The 19,329-nt window shown below is 47.1% G+C and overlaps 1 protein-coding gene across 2 annotated transcripts in view; it reads right to left on the minus strand.

Annotated features, from left to right (window-relative positions):
• Positions 1 to 11,289: 11,289 nt before the first annotated feature.
• Positions 11,290 to 19,329, minus strand: part of LOC144133292 (neuroglobin-like) — a 215,075-nt gene continuing 207,035 nt past the window's right edge. Inside the window, exon 6 of one of the 2 annotated variants that reach the window (XM_077666270.1) lies at positions 11,290 to 18,008. In XM_077666270.1, the coding sequence (XP_077522396.1) occupies positions 17,853 to 18,008 (156 nt within the window). In that variant the 3' untranslated portion in view covers positions 11,290 to 17,852. The remainder of the gene's footprint in view (positions 18,009 to 19,329) is intronic. The other variant, XM_077666272.1, reaches the window with a different exon arrangement.

Genomic DNA, 19,329 nt, shown 5'->3' on the forward strand with positions numbered 1-19,329 from the left:
GCGATTTTTGAAGACGGACCCCGTGGTGGGAAAGAGCGAGAGTGCCCTGCTTTTCTTTTACCTATATGCGACGCCATTCCGGGTTTGATGTTCTGCTCGCCATTGAGAATTAATGGGGGCCACGACTCGGTCTTTCCACCTGGACAGAGCTAGCCGAGCGCTCACTCCGCATGAAGGTGTATACGATATCTTTCGCCCGCGATCGCGATGCGTGGATCGCAACTACTTGTGTTCCCCCCATTTGCCTAGGCCCGCACGTCATTCCAGTCAGCGAATCATCATTGTTTTTAGCAGAAGAATTAGATCGCCATTTAAAATTTCGTTCCCATATTTTTGGCATTAAATGGAAGATAGCATATGGCTTAAGAATTCTCATCAGAACTCGCCCTTACTTTAATCAGTCTGTACTTTTAACCTTGTATAACTCGTTCATACATTCCCATCTCACTTATTGTATAACATGCTGGGGTGACACCTACAATACTCATTTGACATCGTTACAAGTAGTTCAAAATCAAGCAGTCCGAATACTGACACACAGCCCCTTCGATTTTAATGCTCAATCTTTACTCAATTCACTGCGAATTCTCTCCGTACCTCAACCTGTCCAACTTAACCTTGGTATCTTCATAAACAAAGTAATTACTGAACATATTTCATTTCAATCCATCCCAAGGCCAGAGCTCACCAACACCAGCACCACGAGATTTGCGATTAACAGGAACCTAATTCTGCCTCAAGCACGCACCAATTATGGGAAGCAAAAAGTTTATTTTTCATCATTCTCCTTATGGAATACCTTACCGGTGGAATTAAAAAACACTAAACCTGTATGTAAATTTAAAAATGAACTAAAAGCCCCGCCGCGGTGGCTCAGTGGTTAGGGCGCTCGACTACTGATCCGGAGTTCTCGGGCTCGAACCCGACCGCGGCGGCTGCGTTTTTATGGAGGAAAAACGCTAAGGCGCTCGTGTGCTGTGTGATGTCAGTGCACGTTAAAGATCCCCAGGTGGTCGAAATTATTCCGGAGCCCTCCACTACGGCACCTCTTCTTCCTTTAACCTTTCACTCCCTCCTTTATCCCTTCCCTTACGGCGCGGTTCAGGTGTCCAACGAATATATTAGACAGATAATGCGCCATTTCCTTTCCCCCAAAAAACAATTATTATTATTAACTAAAAGCGTTAATAGTTCACAATAGCTGTTAGACAAGCTACCACATTTTAGAATTATAAGGTGTTACATCAGATGTACACCACATACTTTTAATACGTGCACTATTTTTCCTATCACCAATTTGCTGTTCAGTTTTTAGCTTTTTTAGTAATATTGTAATTTATAAGTAGTATTGAATAACTGTATAACTATAAACACTGTATAACTTCTATTTTCATTATTCTGCTTGGTTGTTCTATATGCCTACTCACCCCTGTATATAATATGTGTGCCGCCGCGAAAATATGTAACGGCAAGATTTTTTCATCAGCTTCTTATTACTACTGCTATGTTAGCATTTATTTTCGCATTTTGATAAACAATATAGGAGGTCCCAGTACTGTCGCTGACTACGGGACCTCCTTCTGTATACATTTATCCAGACTGTATTTCCTTCTTGTATAAATAAACATGATTCTGATTCTGACTGGCCCCTAGTCGAGTAAAATATTGATCGGAAGTTTCCATGTAGCAATAGTGAGTCCGGGCCATACTCAATCGTTCAATCACAACAACGTAATGCGGCCAACGCATCACCTTTCGTTGCTTATTTCAAGTTGGGTACCTCGCTGAACATTAGGCAGTCAATATGACTTCTGCTTAAATCATTCCGCGGCTCACAACAAAGAATAAACGAATAAAAATTTAGCAAACTGGACCTGGTGGTACGTGTCAAACGCTTCGGCGAGCGCTGTTTCAGTCCAGGACTTTCTCCTGGTAATGCCAGGCCGGTAAGATTATCTGCAGCCATTAGTGTTTTTATGCCAAAAGTGCTGTCAAAGCGTTCAGAGACAGGCTTTCGTAGTGAAAAGCGCAGCGCACCTACGCCAGACTTGCCGCACCTACGCTGCCTAGGCAGCGAACGCGGCGTGGTGGCACCTTAGCGACTGGCAGCGCCACCACGCGGTGGCTGCAGGAAGGCATCACCGCAGCGACCACGCGAGCGCGCACCCTCGGCACACTAGCAAGTATATTTAGGCACTATACGTTCACACTTGGACATTCGGCGGCGAGAGCGAGCGGAATCCGCTGCCGCGGCAGAGGCCGATCGGTCCAGGACCGAATTCTGCCGCCGGAAAAAAATCCGCCGAATCTCGTCAGCCAATAGGAAGGCGAGTACCCGCGGCGACAAACATGGCGGGGCCCTTCGATGCAGGACGCCTCGCTTCGGACTGAATTCGTCGCTGTTACTGCATTTTCAGCACGTTCACAGGCCATAAAAGAGCCAGCGGTCTTTCGCTTTGTCTCATCTCGCCGATAAGAAAATGTTTGAGCGATAAATTTGCTTTAATTTTTATTTCGGGTGACGATTCTTCCCCTTTTAGGTTTAAGAGGGGCGTCGAGTTGTTGACAGCAATGGTTCCTGTTCTAACCACCAGATGGCGCCACTGGGCGTTTAAAAATTGAGAATGTTAGATATGTCGTAACGTCCGACAAAATAGCTGCATTTAGCGTATGCAAGCGTGCATAAGGTTTTGGTATGTAGACAGCATCGATTAACCTCCTGCCACATCTGTGTACGCCGTGAGCAGACGACACACAGACGATGAGCGGCGATGCGGTGGCCGGGAAGTGTGAACGAGACAGCATTTGATTATGTTGGACTTGCCGGACAGGCTGTTTCGAAGCTTTTTTCGACAGGAGAAGCAGACGGTGGAGTGGCTATGCGACGAAGTCGCCGATGAACTGGGAGGTTTGCGTGTGAGTGCGCTGTCGGTGCGGCGGCAGGTGCTGTGCGCACTGCGGTTATTTGCCACGGGCGGCTTTCAGGCTGCCATTGGTAGCGAGGCGCATGTCGGCATCGCACAACGGACGGTGAGCAAATGCGTGCAGCGGAGGATATTGTAAAGTTGGCGCGCAGAAGGGGTGGGTGCCGTCGTCACCTCTGTGACACACAGCTACGTATAAATAAGACACGCTTATGCTGGCAAAGCGCTTTATTTTCCCCAGCAAATGACACTTCGTGGTCGTCTTCTGTTTCCCAAGGGGAAAGAAATAAACAACCACGCGTAACATACTGCAACACCCCACCTTTTGGCATTTTTGTCATCGATCGAAAGAGCCGAACAACACAGCTTCAAAATGTTGTCTTCGTCGATTTCGTTCCATGCGCTCCTTGCATATTCGCTTGGCAGGCACGTAGCCTTCACTGCATTCGTTGAAATTTTTCTGCGCACTTAGGTCAACCGCACAGCAGCTCGATTCCAGACGCCGCGCAAAAAATAGAAATAACACGGCGTGAAACAGCTGCTTTCGTGCAAAGCGGCCTTTTTACTGCCGTCAGCACACCCCCGCGGCACCGAAAGTTACCCACCAGCCAATTTAATAGCCCAACTTCGAACTCTTCTTCTTTTGCTTAACATTTTCAAACTTCAAACGCAATGTTTTGGCAAAATAAAATATTAGTTATTTTCATCGTTGCTCATTTCTTATTTATTTTTACAAAAAATAAGCAGACGGTCCCTCGAATGCTTTCGGGGCGCCACCCTGCTGTAATTGGCTGATTCCCCGTTGCGTCACGTGGTGACGTCTCATCGTGCCGTCATTTTGACGTCACTGTCAAAAACTTGTGACATAATTTGTCACAGTTGCGTAATCTGGCCCCTGGTGGAGCGAGCGGCCACGGCGGCGGCGCCATCTGTTGGAGCGCGGCTGCGGTGTCCCTAGGCAACGGCTGCTCAAGGTCGTTCGTCGGCCCCGGCATACGGCATAGGGCTGAAGTGCGCGACGAGCCGAAATGACTCGCTGGCTGGCGTAGTAAAGCTGTCGCTTTAGAATTGCTGATGACCTATAGCTCTGTTAGGCCAGGATATACGTAGCGAAAGCGCGGCGACTTCTGCATCGGAAGAGTGCATTCACAAGATGCGTCTTTATTCCAGATTAAACCTTGAGATCTTGTAGGAGAGCCGAAACAGGCAATAAAGACAAAAAAAGCCCTCGTGGCGGAGTGGTAGCGTCTGCGCATCAAACGCCAAAGGCCCTAGAATTCGAATCCGAGCCTCGGCACAGGTTTTTTTTTTCATCATGCGGTGAGTGTGCGGGGGGTTTCAGTGGCTCCAATAGATGCCTCCAGCGAATACGTTGGTTAGCGGTTAAGCGCAGGCTCTGTTAAGGAGTTTTTATACTCCGGCGTAACGCGCGCGCGCCCGCTGCACGGCGACGTCACGTCGGCCAAAGCGAGAACCTCTATACTCCAACTGCGCTTGACTGCGGACGCGTTAGGCGGCTTTGGCGCACTCTGACCGCACTGGCGGAGACTTGGAGCGTGTCGCGCCAAGTGCGCCAGCCGCCCCGGCCAGACCGGTCCGGTTCCGCGGCGAGGCGCGCGTTGTGACGTCATGTGCCTCCTAGCTCGGAGCACCGCCACGGCGAAATCGCAAGTTGGCGGCCAGTAAAGCTTTCGCATTAATATTCCAAAGCCTTTTTCATACGCGAAAGAGGAAATGATCTTGTAGGAGAGCCTTCGATTATCTTGTACAATAAAGAAATCAGGCTTCCCAGCATAGCATGGACGATGAGCTGTTAGCGCGGGTTTTAAGGCATGAAAAATGTGTTTATTTCCGAATAAAATAACTTGCGAGTCTGTGCCCGTTCAACTATCTCTCGCTTCCGTGTCTTCTGTAGTGTTAGTTCTTATTAACATCGCTCCTATTGTCATGCGTGACGTCACTCCTTCTGGACAATCAGCGTGGCGCGTTGTCCTTGACGTAATGCGCGCCGCCACTCTATTCTGACCAATTAACGTGATGCACTGAATCTGGTGTGCTACAACGCACATAAAGACTCCACAGAAACGGGAAACATGGCTTTAACAGCTGTCGCTCGCTGTAAAATAGCGACTGAACATTTGACCATCTTACGGGACAGCGCATCAAGCAGGCCAGACAACTTCGCGAGGAGCATGTGGGCATCATCCAAATGGGCTTGGTTTAGGCGGTGGAAAACTGGGGAGCTCGATTTTCAGCTTTTATGATTTTTGTAATGGCATTTATGATTTTATAAGGTTTAAACTCCCAAAACGACTCACGCTATGAGGGACGCCGTAGTGGAAGGACTCCGGATAACAGACTACCTGGATTTCTTTGACGTGCACTGATATCGTAGAGTACAGTACGGACCTCTAGCATTTCGCCTCCATCGAAATGACTGCCGCGGCCGGGATCGAACCCGCGTATTTTGGGTCAGCAGCCGAGCACCATAACCACTGAGCCACCGCGGAGAAATTTCAATTTTCGGCACCGCAGTGTAATTACGAAATGAAATAATTTCTACTGTCAAAGCCACGAAATCACCCAATACGGCTGCCAGTCGCAAAAGTCTTGCTTGAAGTAGCAATTTAGAAGCTCATGTCCATACTATGCAGAGACCTAAGCAAACCTTGCGAAGCAAGATGGCGTCTGCCGACCGAAAAAGAGTTATTGCTACATTGAACGAAGGGGCAGGAGGCAGATTACGGTGAACGGACTTCGGCGGAGGATATGGCTTACGTGCCTTACGTCATGCTCGTTTCTAGTTAGGGCGCACTGTTCGTTCCCAATGCGTCCGATTGCAATACAACAAAGTTTAAAGCTTTAACATTGCTTGCCATTTCTGATCAATTACGATGACTGAGTGGGTATTGCGTTCGGTGGCGAACGAATCCCTGCCGCGCTGGCTGCATTTTGATTGAGGCGACGTGCAAAAAGGCGCCAGTGTGACATGCGGTGTCATCAGTGCATTTAAAAGAATTCCGGCGGGTGGAAATTAATCTAGATCCCCTAACTACAGGGACTCTTTCTGTCCTATTTCATTCCCTCCTTCATGCCTCCTCCTCTTCAGGCGTGGTTCGGGCGTTCGCCCTGAATGAGACGACTGCTGTGCCATTCCTTTCCTCATTACCGGTTTATCGCCCTGTACGCAAATAAATGGTTGCTTTTTAGTGCGAAAACACTTATTTATTTATTTATTTATTTATTTATTTATTTATTTATTTCAGATACCTCAAGGACTCTTGGGTGAGGGCTTTACATGAGGGTCTACCCCTAGCATTTTCGAATTTGTCTCACGCAAGAAAATGAAGCCTCAGCCAGACTCAGTAATGGACTGTGGGTGCATGGCAATGGACAAGGCAAAATTCAATTTTGGGGATGGCTCTGCAAGGTAAGGATGACACCACATGATATGGCACATGAGGCATGTCCCAAACATGGTTAGCACCACCGAAATTCGACCTTGGAATGAGCTTGGTCGATTTGAAGACGTGTGATATACCAAGTAAAGCGCAATTGGGGGCTGCTCTTGCAGGAGAAGGATGGCAGCACATGGCATGGCACGTGAGACATGTTCGAAATACGGTTAAGACACCCGAAATTTTCCTCTGGAATGACCTTGGCCGAATTTGAATGCCGGTGAATCTGGGTGTGCTCGGGTAGAAGACAGGCTTGATCTAGTCTCAACATGGGCTTTGCCCATCCCCAAAATCTGGGTGGCCCACTCTCGAAAATTTGAAAACTGAGTTGACCCACATTCGGAACCCACCTGGGACAACCCGAAATGGGCTCGGCCCATCCCCAAAATCTGGGTGGCCCACCCTGGAAAATTAAAAAAATTGAGTTGACCCAATTTCGGAACCCACGTGGGACAACCCCAAAATGGGCTTGGTTCATCCTCAAAATCTGGGTGGCCTACCCTCAGAAATTTGAAAATTGAGTTGACCCACTTTCGGAACCCACGTGGGACAACCGCAGAATGGGCTTGGTCTATCCTCAAAATCTGGGTGGCCTACCCTCGAAAATCTGAAAATTGAGATGAGCCACATTCGGAACCCACCTGGGACAACCGCAGAATGGGCTTGGTCCATCCCCGAAATCTGGGTGGCCTACCCACAAAAGTTTGAAAATTGAGTTGGCCCACACCCAAAACCGAAAGGGAAAGTTTAAGAAAGGGAAAAGCAAGTCAAAGAGAGGAGACAGCACTCCCTACCTCGGAGGGTAACTTTGCTTTTGCACTGTATTACATTGGTTGGCGGACCCAAACCGTTCCAATTATTTTTTGTTTCCTATGCTTCTAAGTCGCGAGTGGCGTATATAACCACTTAGCCTCTTTTCTATTAAGGCATATAGTTTATCAAATTACCTATAGGGACAAAAACGCCACCGTCATTGCGAGTACCTTACAAAGAAAAAGTTTCATTAACCGCGGAGTGGTGACAACTGTGACCTTCGTATTTTGCTTGGCTGAAGTTGAGACCGGAGTGATTTTTGCTGCGGAATCATAGCTGCAGGACAACGCTCTCCAATAAGCGCCGGTCACGGGATCCCCAGCTGAAGCAGCCATACTGGTAAGGAGGCGAAATGCAGAATCGCCCATGTGCTGTGTGATGTCAGTGCACGTCGAAGAGCCCCAAGTGTTGGCAATAAACCAGAGCGACCCTCATTATCCACTTGCAGTGTTGGAAAAGTGAGCCTCATATACCATACCATACCATACCATACCATACCATACCGTATCATATTATATCATACCATACCATGCCACGCCATACCACCGTGTCATACTGAGCAGTATCATACCGTATGTACCATACCATACCGTACCATACCATACCATGCCATGCCATGCCATGTCATACCAATCCATATCATACTATACCGTAGTACCGTACTCTACCAGATAATAAACCCTTTTAACAGTGCATTTATAATTTTCGTATTAATTTTAATGGAGGTGAATGTTTGGTAACAGGATCGAAAGGAAATTTTAAAAGCATTTCTTGCGGGTGTGCCTAAAAGAAAAGCTGTATTCGTACGACTGAATTCAAGTCTTCTGCCAAACACTAGAAAACACAAATACCAAGTGTGCCCTTCCCGGAATTTCTGCACTTACCTGAAATGGTGAGCGACCGCAGTATTTCGATTTCTCTCCAGGTAACACTGAGGAGAACTCAATCGAATTATTAAAAATTGATTCTCTGACTCTTTCTGGCTATGCTGATGTTTGTACGGCAGCAACAGTCGCATTTATCGACGAAATGAATTGGCTTTAAAAATCTTCCCGCCGGTCGATTCGAAATCGTCACATCTTACCAAAAAAGATGGGTTGCCACCATTTTGTAGTAAACGGTGGTATGCGTAGCCTCTGAGATCCGCAACCAAGTTGGCGTCGAAATTTCTCGCGAATCGGCCGATGATGGCGCCATCTGTATTTCATTTTTTAGGTTTTTTTATCATATAACAGCCCAGTTTTCAGTGGGGGTGGACCCTCATCGTTACAGGACAACTTATGTTAGTCCTCAGTGTCCATGTAACTTTTACGGTTCCTTGAAATGAAATCTGTAGCTATGGTAATACGGCTTTTCCCCTTATCTTTTCACCATTGGAGCCTTTCGGATGCTGGTGTGTCGCCACAGTCTGCAGCCTTGTACAGAAGCCCAAGACAGCACACTATTCGCTTTCACCGTTTATTACATAGCAAAACAAAATAGTCAGCCATCCACATCATATAATGTGATATATAATATGTATAGGTATATACCTCTAGATTAGCGCTCAACATTATTCACACAATATATATGTATGTATATATATATATCGACACGCGGTCTCCAACGACAAGCGCACACAACAATGCCGTTTAGGTTTCTTTCCAAACGCCACCTATTCTTTCGTGGCAGCACGCATATGAGGACACGCACAGCAAACCGCGTCAGTTCAGCGTTCGCCGCGTCTGGTGTCAAGTGTAGGTGAAAGATGAAAGACGTACTGCCTTTGTCGATCCAGCTTCAAATAAGTCTTTCACTGAAGAATGCACTTGCGCCCAGCAAAGAAAACATAGTGCTACTGCCTCACCAACGGAGATGAGAAATCTGCAAGATCTGATGACATGGACGGCTCTGCGTACGGTCTTTGCTATTTTTAAGTGGATGTCTTCGAAGACAAGCCTAGTTTTATAGAAAACTGCAGTAGCATGTCCTGTGGACAGTGGCGCTTTGTCGATAACGAGATAGCAATGCGATAATGGCTGTCTGAACGTGCGTGTGTCCATGGGTGTTGGTGCACTGAGCAATCTGCGGTGTAAACTAATAGATGGGACGAAATCAATAACGTATCTGAAAAAAAGAGCACACAACTGCGGTCAGAGAGCCTTCTGTGCAAAGGTTATATCTGAACGCAACAAAAAGAAAAGCACAGCTTTCTCAAAAGCGCCTCTTTTGGCTCTGCTCTCTTAGAACTCTGAGAAAACGGTATGATTTCCGCCCCCCCCCCCCCTTTTTTAGCTCACTCAGCAGTGGCCATACTTTAATGATGACAACACAGAGAGTGTGAACGCCAGCAGTATTCAAACCATCTCCGTTCATCCTAAACTGTTATGCTTTAACTTCCCAATGGGCATTGAAACCTTCTTGGACGTCCCACGGATGTCCTAAACGTCCACAGGACGTCCGAGGCAGTTTGTGCCCATTGGGTTCAAGGCAAGCGATCGCAGTGCCACATGCCGGTGCTTTTTCCCGGAGTTTCACAGGACCCGACAGACAGCGCACAACTTTTCACTTCCAACTCACGTTGGCTAGACTTCCCTGCACGATCACTGCGCAGCTCGAAAGACTGGTCGCTGAAACATGCCCGATGTTAGACAAGCACACACGCTTACAAAGACACGACTATACATATGCAAACAGGACGCCGAGAGGCCCTGTCAACGTGCGGCGTAGAGCCAAGCCCCATGTAGCACACGCCGGTCGGTTGGCACGACCTGCACGATCTGATTAGTGCCAGGTTATATATGCGAGGGATATGTGGGTTGTCTTCTACAGGCTACACTATGCGCTGAATACGAGAATACACGCTATATATATGCACTCACGCGCGGTAGGCGATGGTGGAACCAACTCCGGCGGAGCTCTGGCGCTCATTATTTCCACTGTCACCGTCTTAACTAAGGCAACGTCGACTTTAAGTATTCAGAAGTTCGTGTGTTCACGTGAGACGATGACGGCGGACATGACGCAAGCATCCGCAGTGCAGTTCGTTCGGCACGTAGGCCTACGCTACGCTGACAAGGTCCTAACGAGTTTCCCTTGAGATATATATAACGGGTGTAGAAGGACGAGATGCTATAAAGTACACGTATACGGTAAGCGAGAATATAATGTATAATATGCATACGGAGCGCTCCGTACGACCAATCTCTCCGGCGCGAACTGATCATGCAAGGGAAGCCTTGAAACCTCGTCTCATGCTCCACGCGTTACACGCCGGCTCAGTCCGGTCTTGTTTCCAGAGGTTCCTAACATCAGACACATGGCCGGGCAAACAGCCGAATGCCTGCCCCGGTAAAGTCGGCGGTCTTCCCGGCTCTTACTGCGTCGTCATCACAGGACCCACCCCGGAGATAGACCGGCCAGCCGAGCTTTTCGCGTTAACTGAAAAACTTTTCAAGGCTTGCTTGCGTTTCTCGTCGCCTTGGCAAACAGTTCTGTAGACTGCGTGCCCAGACATTAGGCAATTTTCGTGGAGCGCACGCAAAGGTGCACATGCATTGCTCCAAAACTAGGCTTTAACTACTGGACATTGAAACTCCCTTGGACGTCCTGTGGACGTTCAGGATGTCTGCAGGACGTCTGTAGGACATCCAAGGAAACTTCAGTGCCCATTGGGTACTGCGTGGACATTCCACTTTCCCATGCGACTCAAGCGTCGCCAAATTTTGATGGCGTCCCAATTTGGAAACCGATAATCGAGCTGCTAGTCTAAGCCATGTAGTGCTTTGTACGACAGTACTGACTGGGAGTATCATGAGTACTGCGTAGTTGCTTCGCATGTCCAGAGGGAGTGCGGGCGCAATTTTCAGAGTTCATTTGCTTGTGGCTATACTCCGAGCAAAACAAATATCCTTGTTCCAGCCTGATTAAACACTTTTTTTGTGTGCTAACTTCGTGCTGTTTCGAGCAGGAGAATAAGCCCCATCGAAGACAAGTGTGTCACGCATATATATAAACAAAAAAGAAATATGACTCTCGGAAAGGAGAAACGTGTAAAGAAAAATCATGTCATTCCGTTTACATGGTCTTATATGCTAGAGAAAATAAACAGAAATGAGGGGGGTGGTTTGTGGCTCTAATGTGTTGCTTGAAAAAAAAAAATTCCGAGAAAATTTCTACGCTTCAGATGTGCCCTTGGTAAAATAGGCTCAAGGCAGATTTGTGCCAAGCCCATTGGAAACGAAACTAGACTAAGGAATATAACGGTATCATGGCTTTGAGCTTCAAAAACAAAGCGTATGTAACTCGAAAGACACCAGACACGGCGAATGACGTGAAAGAAGCTGATGAAATCACTTGACAAGCACTGTGGCCAGCAACCCAGTAACCATAAGCACACATTGTTAGGACACAAACGGTCAAAAAATACAGTACAAAACTAGCAAAAACACACCGGTAGCACAATAACATATACGAACAGCAAAATTTTGTCATGATCGGGTAATTTTGAGGTGAAGAGGATAACCAGGACACGTTGGTTTCATTTCTTTCTAAACAACAACAAAGCCAGAAACTAAAAACAAGCACACTTCACTCAGCAACCCACACAGTGTGTGAAAAACATCGAGCTGACACTTTCAAGAAGCAGCATTGCTGCTCTGACCAGTGCCTGTGGAAGCCGAGTTACCGGTTGTTATTTTGTTGTACCTCGGCGTTGCGCCTTGGAAAGCGGCGTCTGAAGCCATAATGAGGAGCTGCGCTTTATTGTGTTGTAAGATAAAGCCAGGACCTCCTACCTTTTCTGTTAGGATCACTAACAGGACGGCACCCTTCATTTGCCTCCTCAAGCGCTACATACAGTCGCGCTCAGCACAACCTGCAACAAGCCGGTGGCGATCATACTGTGTTTGGCGCTCAAAAGCCGAAGAATACGCCCTGATACTTGGTATAACTAAGCGCATAACTTTTCAGTACCGCTCAGCATCCACATCTTCGTGAAGTCAGCTACTACGTCTTGTGCGTTGCAGCTAATACTGAGCGCGATAGTACAAGACTTCGAAAGCGCTGTTTCTTGTTCACAGAAACCATGGCAGTTGTTGTGCACCGCGAACACAGCTCAACGTTTTCACAAAGCGCGCTCTACTTTAATTTCGTCTCCAGCTTAGGCTAACGTGAGCACACCAATATGCAGTCGCAAGGTGGCGCCACGTTGCAGATATCGTCAGTGACCATTTCCAAGCGTCGCAAACGGTTACGTAAAGTCGCTAAACCTTTTTGTAATAGACGAAAAAAAAATTGTGTCGAGTGCCTCAAGTCGACATCTGCCTCCATGATAGTCCGCTTCCTTTAAAATCTTGTTCGTGCTTTTTCAGACCGACCTGTATCCTCGCCTTCTTGCAAACAAAATTTCTCTCTTCTGCAGTAGTGTATAAGTTTTTGCAGGTATACTCCACAACATCTGACTACTTAAAGGACACAACGAGTGTGACTTCTCTTGAGGCTTACGCTAGAAATGCACAACGACGTTCACGAAATTTATTATGCATTATTGGCTTCCAATAATTCTGAACTAAACTCTGCCTGAAACTTTCAAGTCACCCTGCTGTGAATTTTTTCGTCGCATTCTGCGAGACTGCTTAAGTTGCAGTGTGCTTCCTTTCAGAGTCCTGGTATCGGCAAGTAAGAGGGCCGAAAAAGACAAAAAGAAAAAAATTTACTCCCAAATGCTTTAAAGTGACTAGCTTACGCTCCAACAACACGCTTGAAAAATGACGCGCGCGTCCTCTGTCAGTATATAAAGGAAAACTAAACGATATTATGTTAAACATGAGTCAGTAGCACGAACGGTGAAAATAAAACGCATATTTGCTATACTCTTTGCCACTTTGTAACATAAAACGACTAACGCTTGTAAAAACGCGCACAAGGACACATGATTCAGGTGTACACAGCAGAATGGCCTATGGCTGAACATAATTACTAGCTGCTAACTTTCTAAAAAAAATGCAAACAGGCAAGGTCACAGCAAGAGTTGTTTTTTCCAAAGTGATACAGAAGTCTGTCGCAAACACATGCCAGCCAACAGATCTGACGGTCACCATTCACCAACTCGCGACCAAGCCTACTGTTAAACAGACACTATGAAGGCAAGCCGGCCTTACTCATGCACCTAGGAACGCATGAAGTTGTTGGAGTCGTACCAAGTTCTGACATTGCGTTTGTAGATGGTAAAAGTTCCGCAGAAAGGGCTAACGAAAAACCTGGTTCAGAGAAATGAAATACAAATAATTAAGTCAACCCAGGTTCGAGGAATCTGGATTTTACATCCTACTGGAAACTCACTGTTTGTCAGTGTCGTCGTTTTTTTTTTGTTAAGTAACACGAAACACTAGCTCGTTTCTACTAAGAGTTCGCGCAGCGAAGCAAAGGTGGGTTCCCGGTGTTTGTAAATGATGTTAGTTTGGCGCACACACAACATATCGTTCACACAGTTCGAACTACACAGCCATTGCTTCACAACGACACACCCAAGCTTTTAAGCAGCCACATCAGCGCTCATCACTCGTGTGAGATGCCAGCCAAAACATGCAAGTACAACGCTCTTTATCCTTGAGACTTCCTCTCGAAACGGACGCTCTAATGGCAGTATCTGTAAGCAGCCCAACGACTTCATCTCACGGATGATCCACTTGTTTTTGTCGGACAAGGACTCAGCTGTTGTGCGAGAGTCCGGCAAAATGTTCAGCGGCACGTGCCTCATAATAAACCTTTTGAAAGGCGTAAACCTGCGCCGAGACAAATTCAACAAATGCAGGAATTCGGCGCTGTTAATCTTGATGAGCAATGACTCTAACCGCGAATGCGAAGGTGTGTACCATTTGCCGCGAATGTGAACTCAAAGATAAGCAGTGATCTCGCATACCTTCCTTTAATCTTGCACTAACTGCCCAGTGGACTGGACATCAAGGCTACTATACTGCATGAAAACACATCCCAATGCGCACTGAAACTACCTTAGACGTCCTGTGGACATCCAGGACGTCCATGAGACATGCATGGTACGTTCAAGGGAGTTTCAGCGCCTATTGGGATGTCACAATTTTGACCAGCTTAAGAGAAAATGTTTCTGGATGATCGGCCTAGTCCTTCATAAATACGGTACCTTGTTTAACCAGTGAATCTTGGAGCAACACATATCTCCGGGAACGCTTGTGTGTTATCGTTGGGCGTTATCTTTGCGACCAGTTTGCAGTGTTGAGCGTCAGTCGGTTAGAGAAGCTTCTTGCCGGTCGTATAAAATAAAAGGAGATCGCGAATGCCTATTCGCGCAAAGTAGGTTGATTTTGATACACTCGAAAACGCCGTGCACCCTTTGCGCAGAACGCGAAGTTCTCGGGCTTCGCACACATAGGCTACAGTTCTAGTGTTCTGTCGAAACTTGGTCGCAGTGTGTTGCTACTGGCGACGTGCTTCCGCTGCTGTAACGTGCTGTTGGCAGCATGCACAAAGGGGTAAGCGCAGAAACTGAAATACTGGCAAATCCTCTAGATAGGGGAGCGATGCGAAGTACTCAACGCACTTGGACCTTTTCTTTGCTGTTTTCCTAAAGCAGTTGGAGAAAGTCCTAAATGTAAGCTTGCCCAAGGTATGACTTTGTACTGATTTCCCTTTGGCACCTAGACAGGTGTGGATCATTCGATAGGCGCTTCCCAGAAAGAACCAGACGGCAGATGGTATAGCGTCCTCAGAGCGAGTCGTGATTTTGCGGTGACGCTAACTTGCGACTCGAGATATGAACATGCGCGTTACAGCTGCTGTAGTTTAAGAGCCAATAACGAGCACATCAGTACAATATCGACAGAAAAAGTAAATTAAATCTTTTTCTGTGAAAAATAACTAAAAACAGTACTGAAAGTAACTAGCGCCTGGCATTCCTCAAAGTATGGGATCGGAGAATAATTCCTCCGCTTCACTCCCCCCTCCCCCACACAAAAAAAAGATAAGCATCAAATCAACATCTATTGAATAAAATGAGGTCAAATGAAGGCACACTTTGCTAAGCGTGAAAAAATCCAACCAGAACAGAACCAATTTTCGGAATTCACTCATTCGCTTGATGGAAAGAAGAAAAAAGGAACAGCTTTCTCTTTCTATTTTTTTTTCATTTCACTCTGCACCTTAATTTTCTTGATGCAGTGAACTTGAAGCGGCAGCACGTTCTGAATACAGCTGTTATAGCATGCATAAGCATGAAAAAAGGAGGTACTGTTGCTGAGTATGAAGAATCCAATACCTGGCAAGCTCATTCAACATCCACAAGCCCTGAACGTTGGTGTCGCTGAAAGGCCGATGGATTACTAAAATGCCTGAGCAAAACCTCCATGCTGTGAGCGTGCCGCACAATGCAGTACGGATTACGTAGCCCTGGAGTTTAAAATAGCATTCCTTCTTTGAACCTTCGCTTCCACAGACTTGACATCGAAAGGGACTGGCGGGAACGTTTGACAGCACGCAGTATGAGATCAACGTTTCAGGGACGAGAAAGGATTTGAACTGTCTTCATCGGACTTCGCAGCAACATCTTGTTAAAGAGGTGTCTCGTAACGTACGCTTTTTCCTGTGGCATTGTTGACTTGACTTGGCCAGAAATAACTTTTGAGGACAAGATAGAGATGCAAGCTATAGTGAGGCAGGTAAATTAGAAAAGCCGGATATTGTATGACCGCATTGCATTACAGAAGACTGAAACGGTAACGAAATTCAGTGTAATAGATCAGAACGTGTAAAAGTTACTTCTGATGCCGTTCAATGGTTCTGGGAGCTCACGGAAATGATCATGTCAGTACAAGATATAGTCCAGAAGCTATGAAATATGCGCCGTCTGTTTTTGCCACTTTTGATTCAAAAAACTAAAAAGGGGTAGCGGTAACAATTTGTTTTTGTCATACGGTGCATAAAAACTCTTTTTTTTGTGTTTTGGTTTTGTGCGAACACTCGGAAAGAAGAGACAAATCCTAACTTAGTTTCAGTTCGAGCTCGCTTGATGTGTCAGCTGCCAGTTAACAAGCATGTGCTTCTGCAACCGAAATGAACAACTAAGGTCCTATGCACCTCTATTGATACCTCGCTCGCCGCGGTGTTGAATCAAACTGGGGACAAATAGAGAAGGTAGCTGTATGGGCACACAAGGCTGACTCGTAGAAAGAACGACCAATTCTACCGCAACGCGTCGGAACTCACATCTGGCTGGATCTTACAACACAACAGACAACGCGAAAAACACTGGACATGCGCACACAATGACGTCACAGAACCACACAGAGTAAGGTCCCGGTGTGTGGAAAGGACGAGGTCATACAGCGGAGGGAGAGAGGGCCAGGTGACGACGCGGGCTGTGACGAAGGCTGGGTCGTCGCGCTGGGTCGTCACTTCCTCTGACATCACACCGACACACGTACGCACACGCACACACATGCAGCAGTACACGATTGCGTAATCGCAGAGCGAAATGAAAAAAAAGACGACAAGAGCAAAAAAGCTTTCCCCTAAAACTTCCCGGCAGGAATCAGCCACGAAGCGATCACTTGTGGCGAAGAGACAGTGGCACAGTGGTCTTGATTTTGCGTCATCGCTGAGAGCGCGATGACGTCACGCAGTGGGCCGCATACGCGAGCGAAGCGTAAAAATTTACCGGAGTCACTGAATAAAAGAGAGTAGGGTCCCATGACCAGCATAGCAAAGTCATTGCACGGTAGGCGGCGCGGGTGATGCAACAGGCGGCAGTGGTTGCCATCGTTATACTTGTACGCTTCTTAGCGGTAAGCGAGACCTTGGAGCACTCGGAATCCTTTTCCTTCAGCAAGAATGGTACGCTCAAGAGCGTCACGAAATGACCAAGTCTTTCCGGTAGTACTTCACCGACTTCTGCCCGTTACACCGCAGGGTCAGCAGAATGCCATTTTGCTCTACAACCTTCGACCGTCCTGAGAAAATGGGTCTGGGCACGGGCTGCGCCCCCTGAACGCCGGAAGCGAATACATCGGCCTCGTGCGATGGCCTCCTATGGCCTGTTAAGCCTTGGCCAAAGCTGCTTGCCCAGGCTCGCATTTTCGCCGTACAAGAAGCAGCGAAATTCCCGTTTGCCGCGCTTGTTCGGCGCTAGGCCTAGTACGCGTGTGTGTGGCTCAAGCCGCGTAAGGCTGTTGCTGTTTAAAGACGGCGCACGAAATACTACGGCACGAAGAGCTGTATGCACGCATCGCCTCCTTCAGCGAACACGCAAGTTAAACGTTAACCTTGACGACCTGTCGTTAGACAAGGGAAGCAGCGTACTTGGTTTGCGTGCGCGGAATATATGCGAGTCTAAAGGCAGAATTAGGCTTCAAGCATTACCACGTTAGGGTCGACAGGGCTGATGCGAACACTTTTGCCCAATGACCGTGACGATCGGAAACCCCTGTTTAACACAACACTCAAAAGACACGAAGACGTTAAAGATTAATGCTGGTCACCTCAGACGGCCGTGGTACTCCGATAAACGCGTAGGGCACTGCCACTCAGGCTGGCACGTAGACCGGAGGCTACTCTGCGTTACTCAGTGACTCCACGCATCTGTGGGCCTGGTTCGCAGGTACACGGCAGTTTTTGCGGCGCGGGGCGAACTGCACGGTTGGCACCGCTACGCCGCCGTAGCTTCTTTCTCGGCCAGTTCGAAGCCTTCGACGAGCGTCTCGAGGATGAAGCGAATGGTGATCTTGTAGATGTTCTCGATATTTTCCGTGTACCGGTCACCCAGGGTTTCCGATACGGCTGACAAGAACGGGCCCTCGATGTGCTGCGGACAGGAAAAGTCTGGGCGTAAGCGGCACAGCATGCGTTTTCTCACCGCGCGGTTATTGATAGCAAATTCTGTCTCAGACAAACACGACACAAAAGTTTCTGCCGTCACAACAGATTTTTGGTAATGCTTTTGACCGAAGACTTGTGGTAACAACAGAATTTTGTGTAGTTACTAGAGAAAAGTACTACAGAACTGCAGACTACAAAAAATTACAGTTGAACCTCGTTATAAAGAAGTTGGAGGGTCCCAGTGATTACTTCGTTATAGCCGTAGCTTCGGTATAGCCCGTGTTGGAAAGCTCCCAAGGAGAAACATCACTCCTTCGTTGTATCGAATATTTCGTTATAAACCCTTTTGTTATAACGAGGTTCGACCACTACGAAAAATTTACAGCGCACAAAATACTACAAAACTTCAGAAAAATTGGTCATCACGATTACAAAGCGTATTTCCGTATTTTTGACACAGTTCTGCTGTTTCGCTTTTTGGAGTCAGAAACAATTTATTGTTTGCTGCAGTTTTTCGCCACTCGCTAGGCACTACAGAGAAGCCCCACTTGCACGGCTGCCCTTCCCTTTCTGGGATTCGAGACTAGTTCTATACGCATGATTTGATGGTAGTGAAGAGAGGACTCTCTGCACACACTTGGAGGTAATACGTCACAAAGTGCCATAAAAATCGGCGCACATTTGTAAAGGCGGCGCGGCGCGAAAGGAAGCACGCCCGCGATCAGCGTCGACCATTCCAGAAGCTTGTCACGCTGAGTCGAGGACATCTCCTTAGAGACAGTAACAGCTACTCTCACACTGTCTGGGAGCGCACGCAAACAGTGCGCACAGGTGACACAGAGACAATGAGTACAAACAGAAGTTGACATGTATCGATTGATTACCACGTTATAACGTCTAGGGCGCTACTTCCCGGCCGAGAAACACAACAGAAAAGTTTCTGCCAACACTACAGAGTTTTTGTAATACTTTTGGCCATGTGCTCGAAGTAACTAAATTTTATGTAGTGTTGTCATAGCAATAGAACATCAGAAAAATACTACAACACTACAGGCAAGCCTGTCGTTACGACAAGAGAAGAAAACATTTTGTCGTATTTGGGGCAGGATTCTGTCGTTTTTGTCGACTGAGTTTAACTGAAAACTGAGCTTTTTTAACCTAGGAGAAGGCTTCAAAATATAATACAAGTGTCGCCACCACCGCATGAATCTCAGAGGCTAGGGCATGAATCTCAGAGGCTAGGCTACAACGTACTTCATTTCGAAACTGTGATCACGGAGTCCTTCCCAGTGTAGATGTCACGAGTT

The sequence above is a fragment of the Amblyomma americanum genome, chromosome 5, assembly GCF_052857255.1.
Source record: "Amblyomma americanum isolate KBUSLIRL-KWMA chromosome 5, ASM5285725v1, whole genome shotgun sequence".
NCBI lineage: Eukaryota > Metazoa > Arthropoda > Arachnida > Ixodida > Ixodidae > Amblyomma > Amblyomma americanum.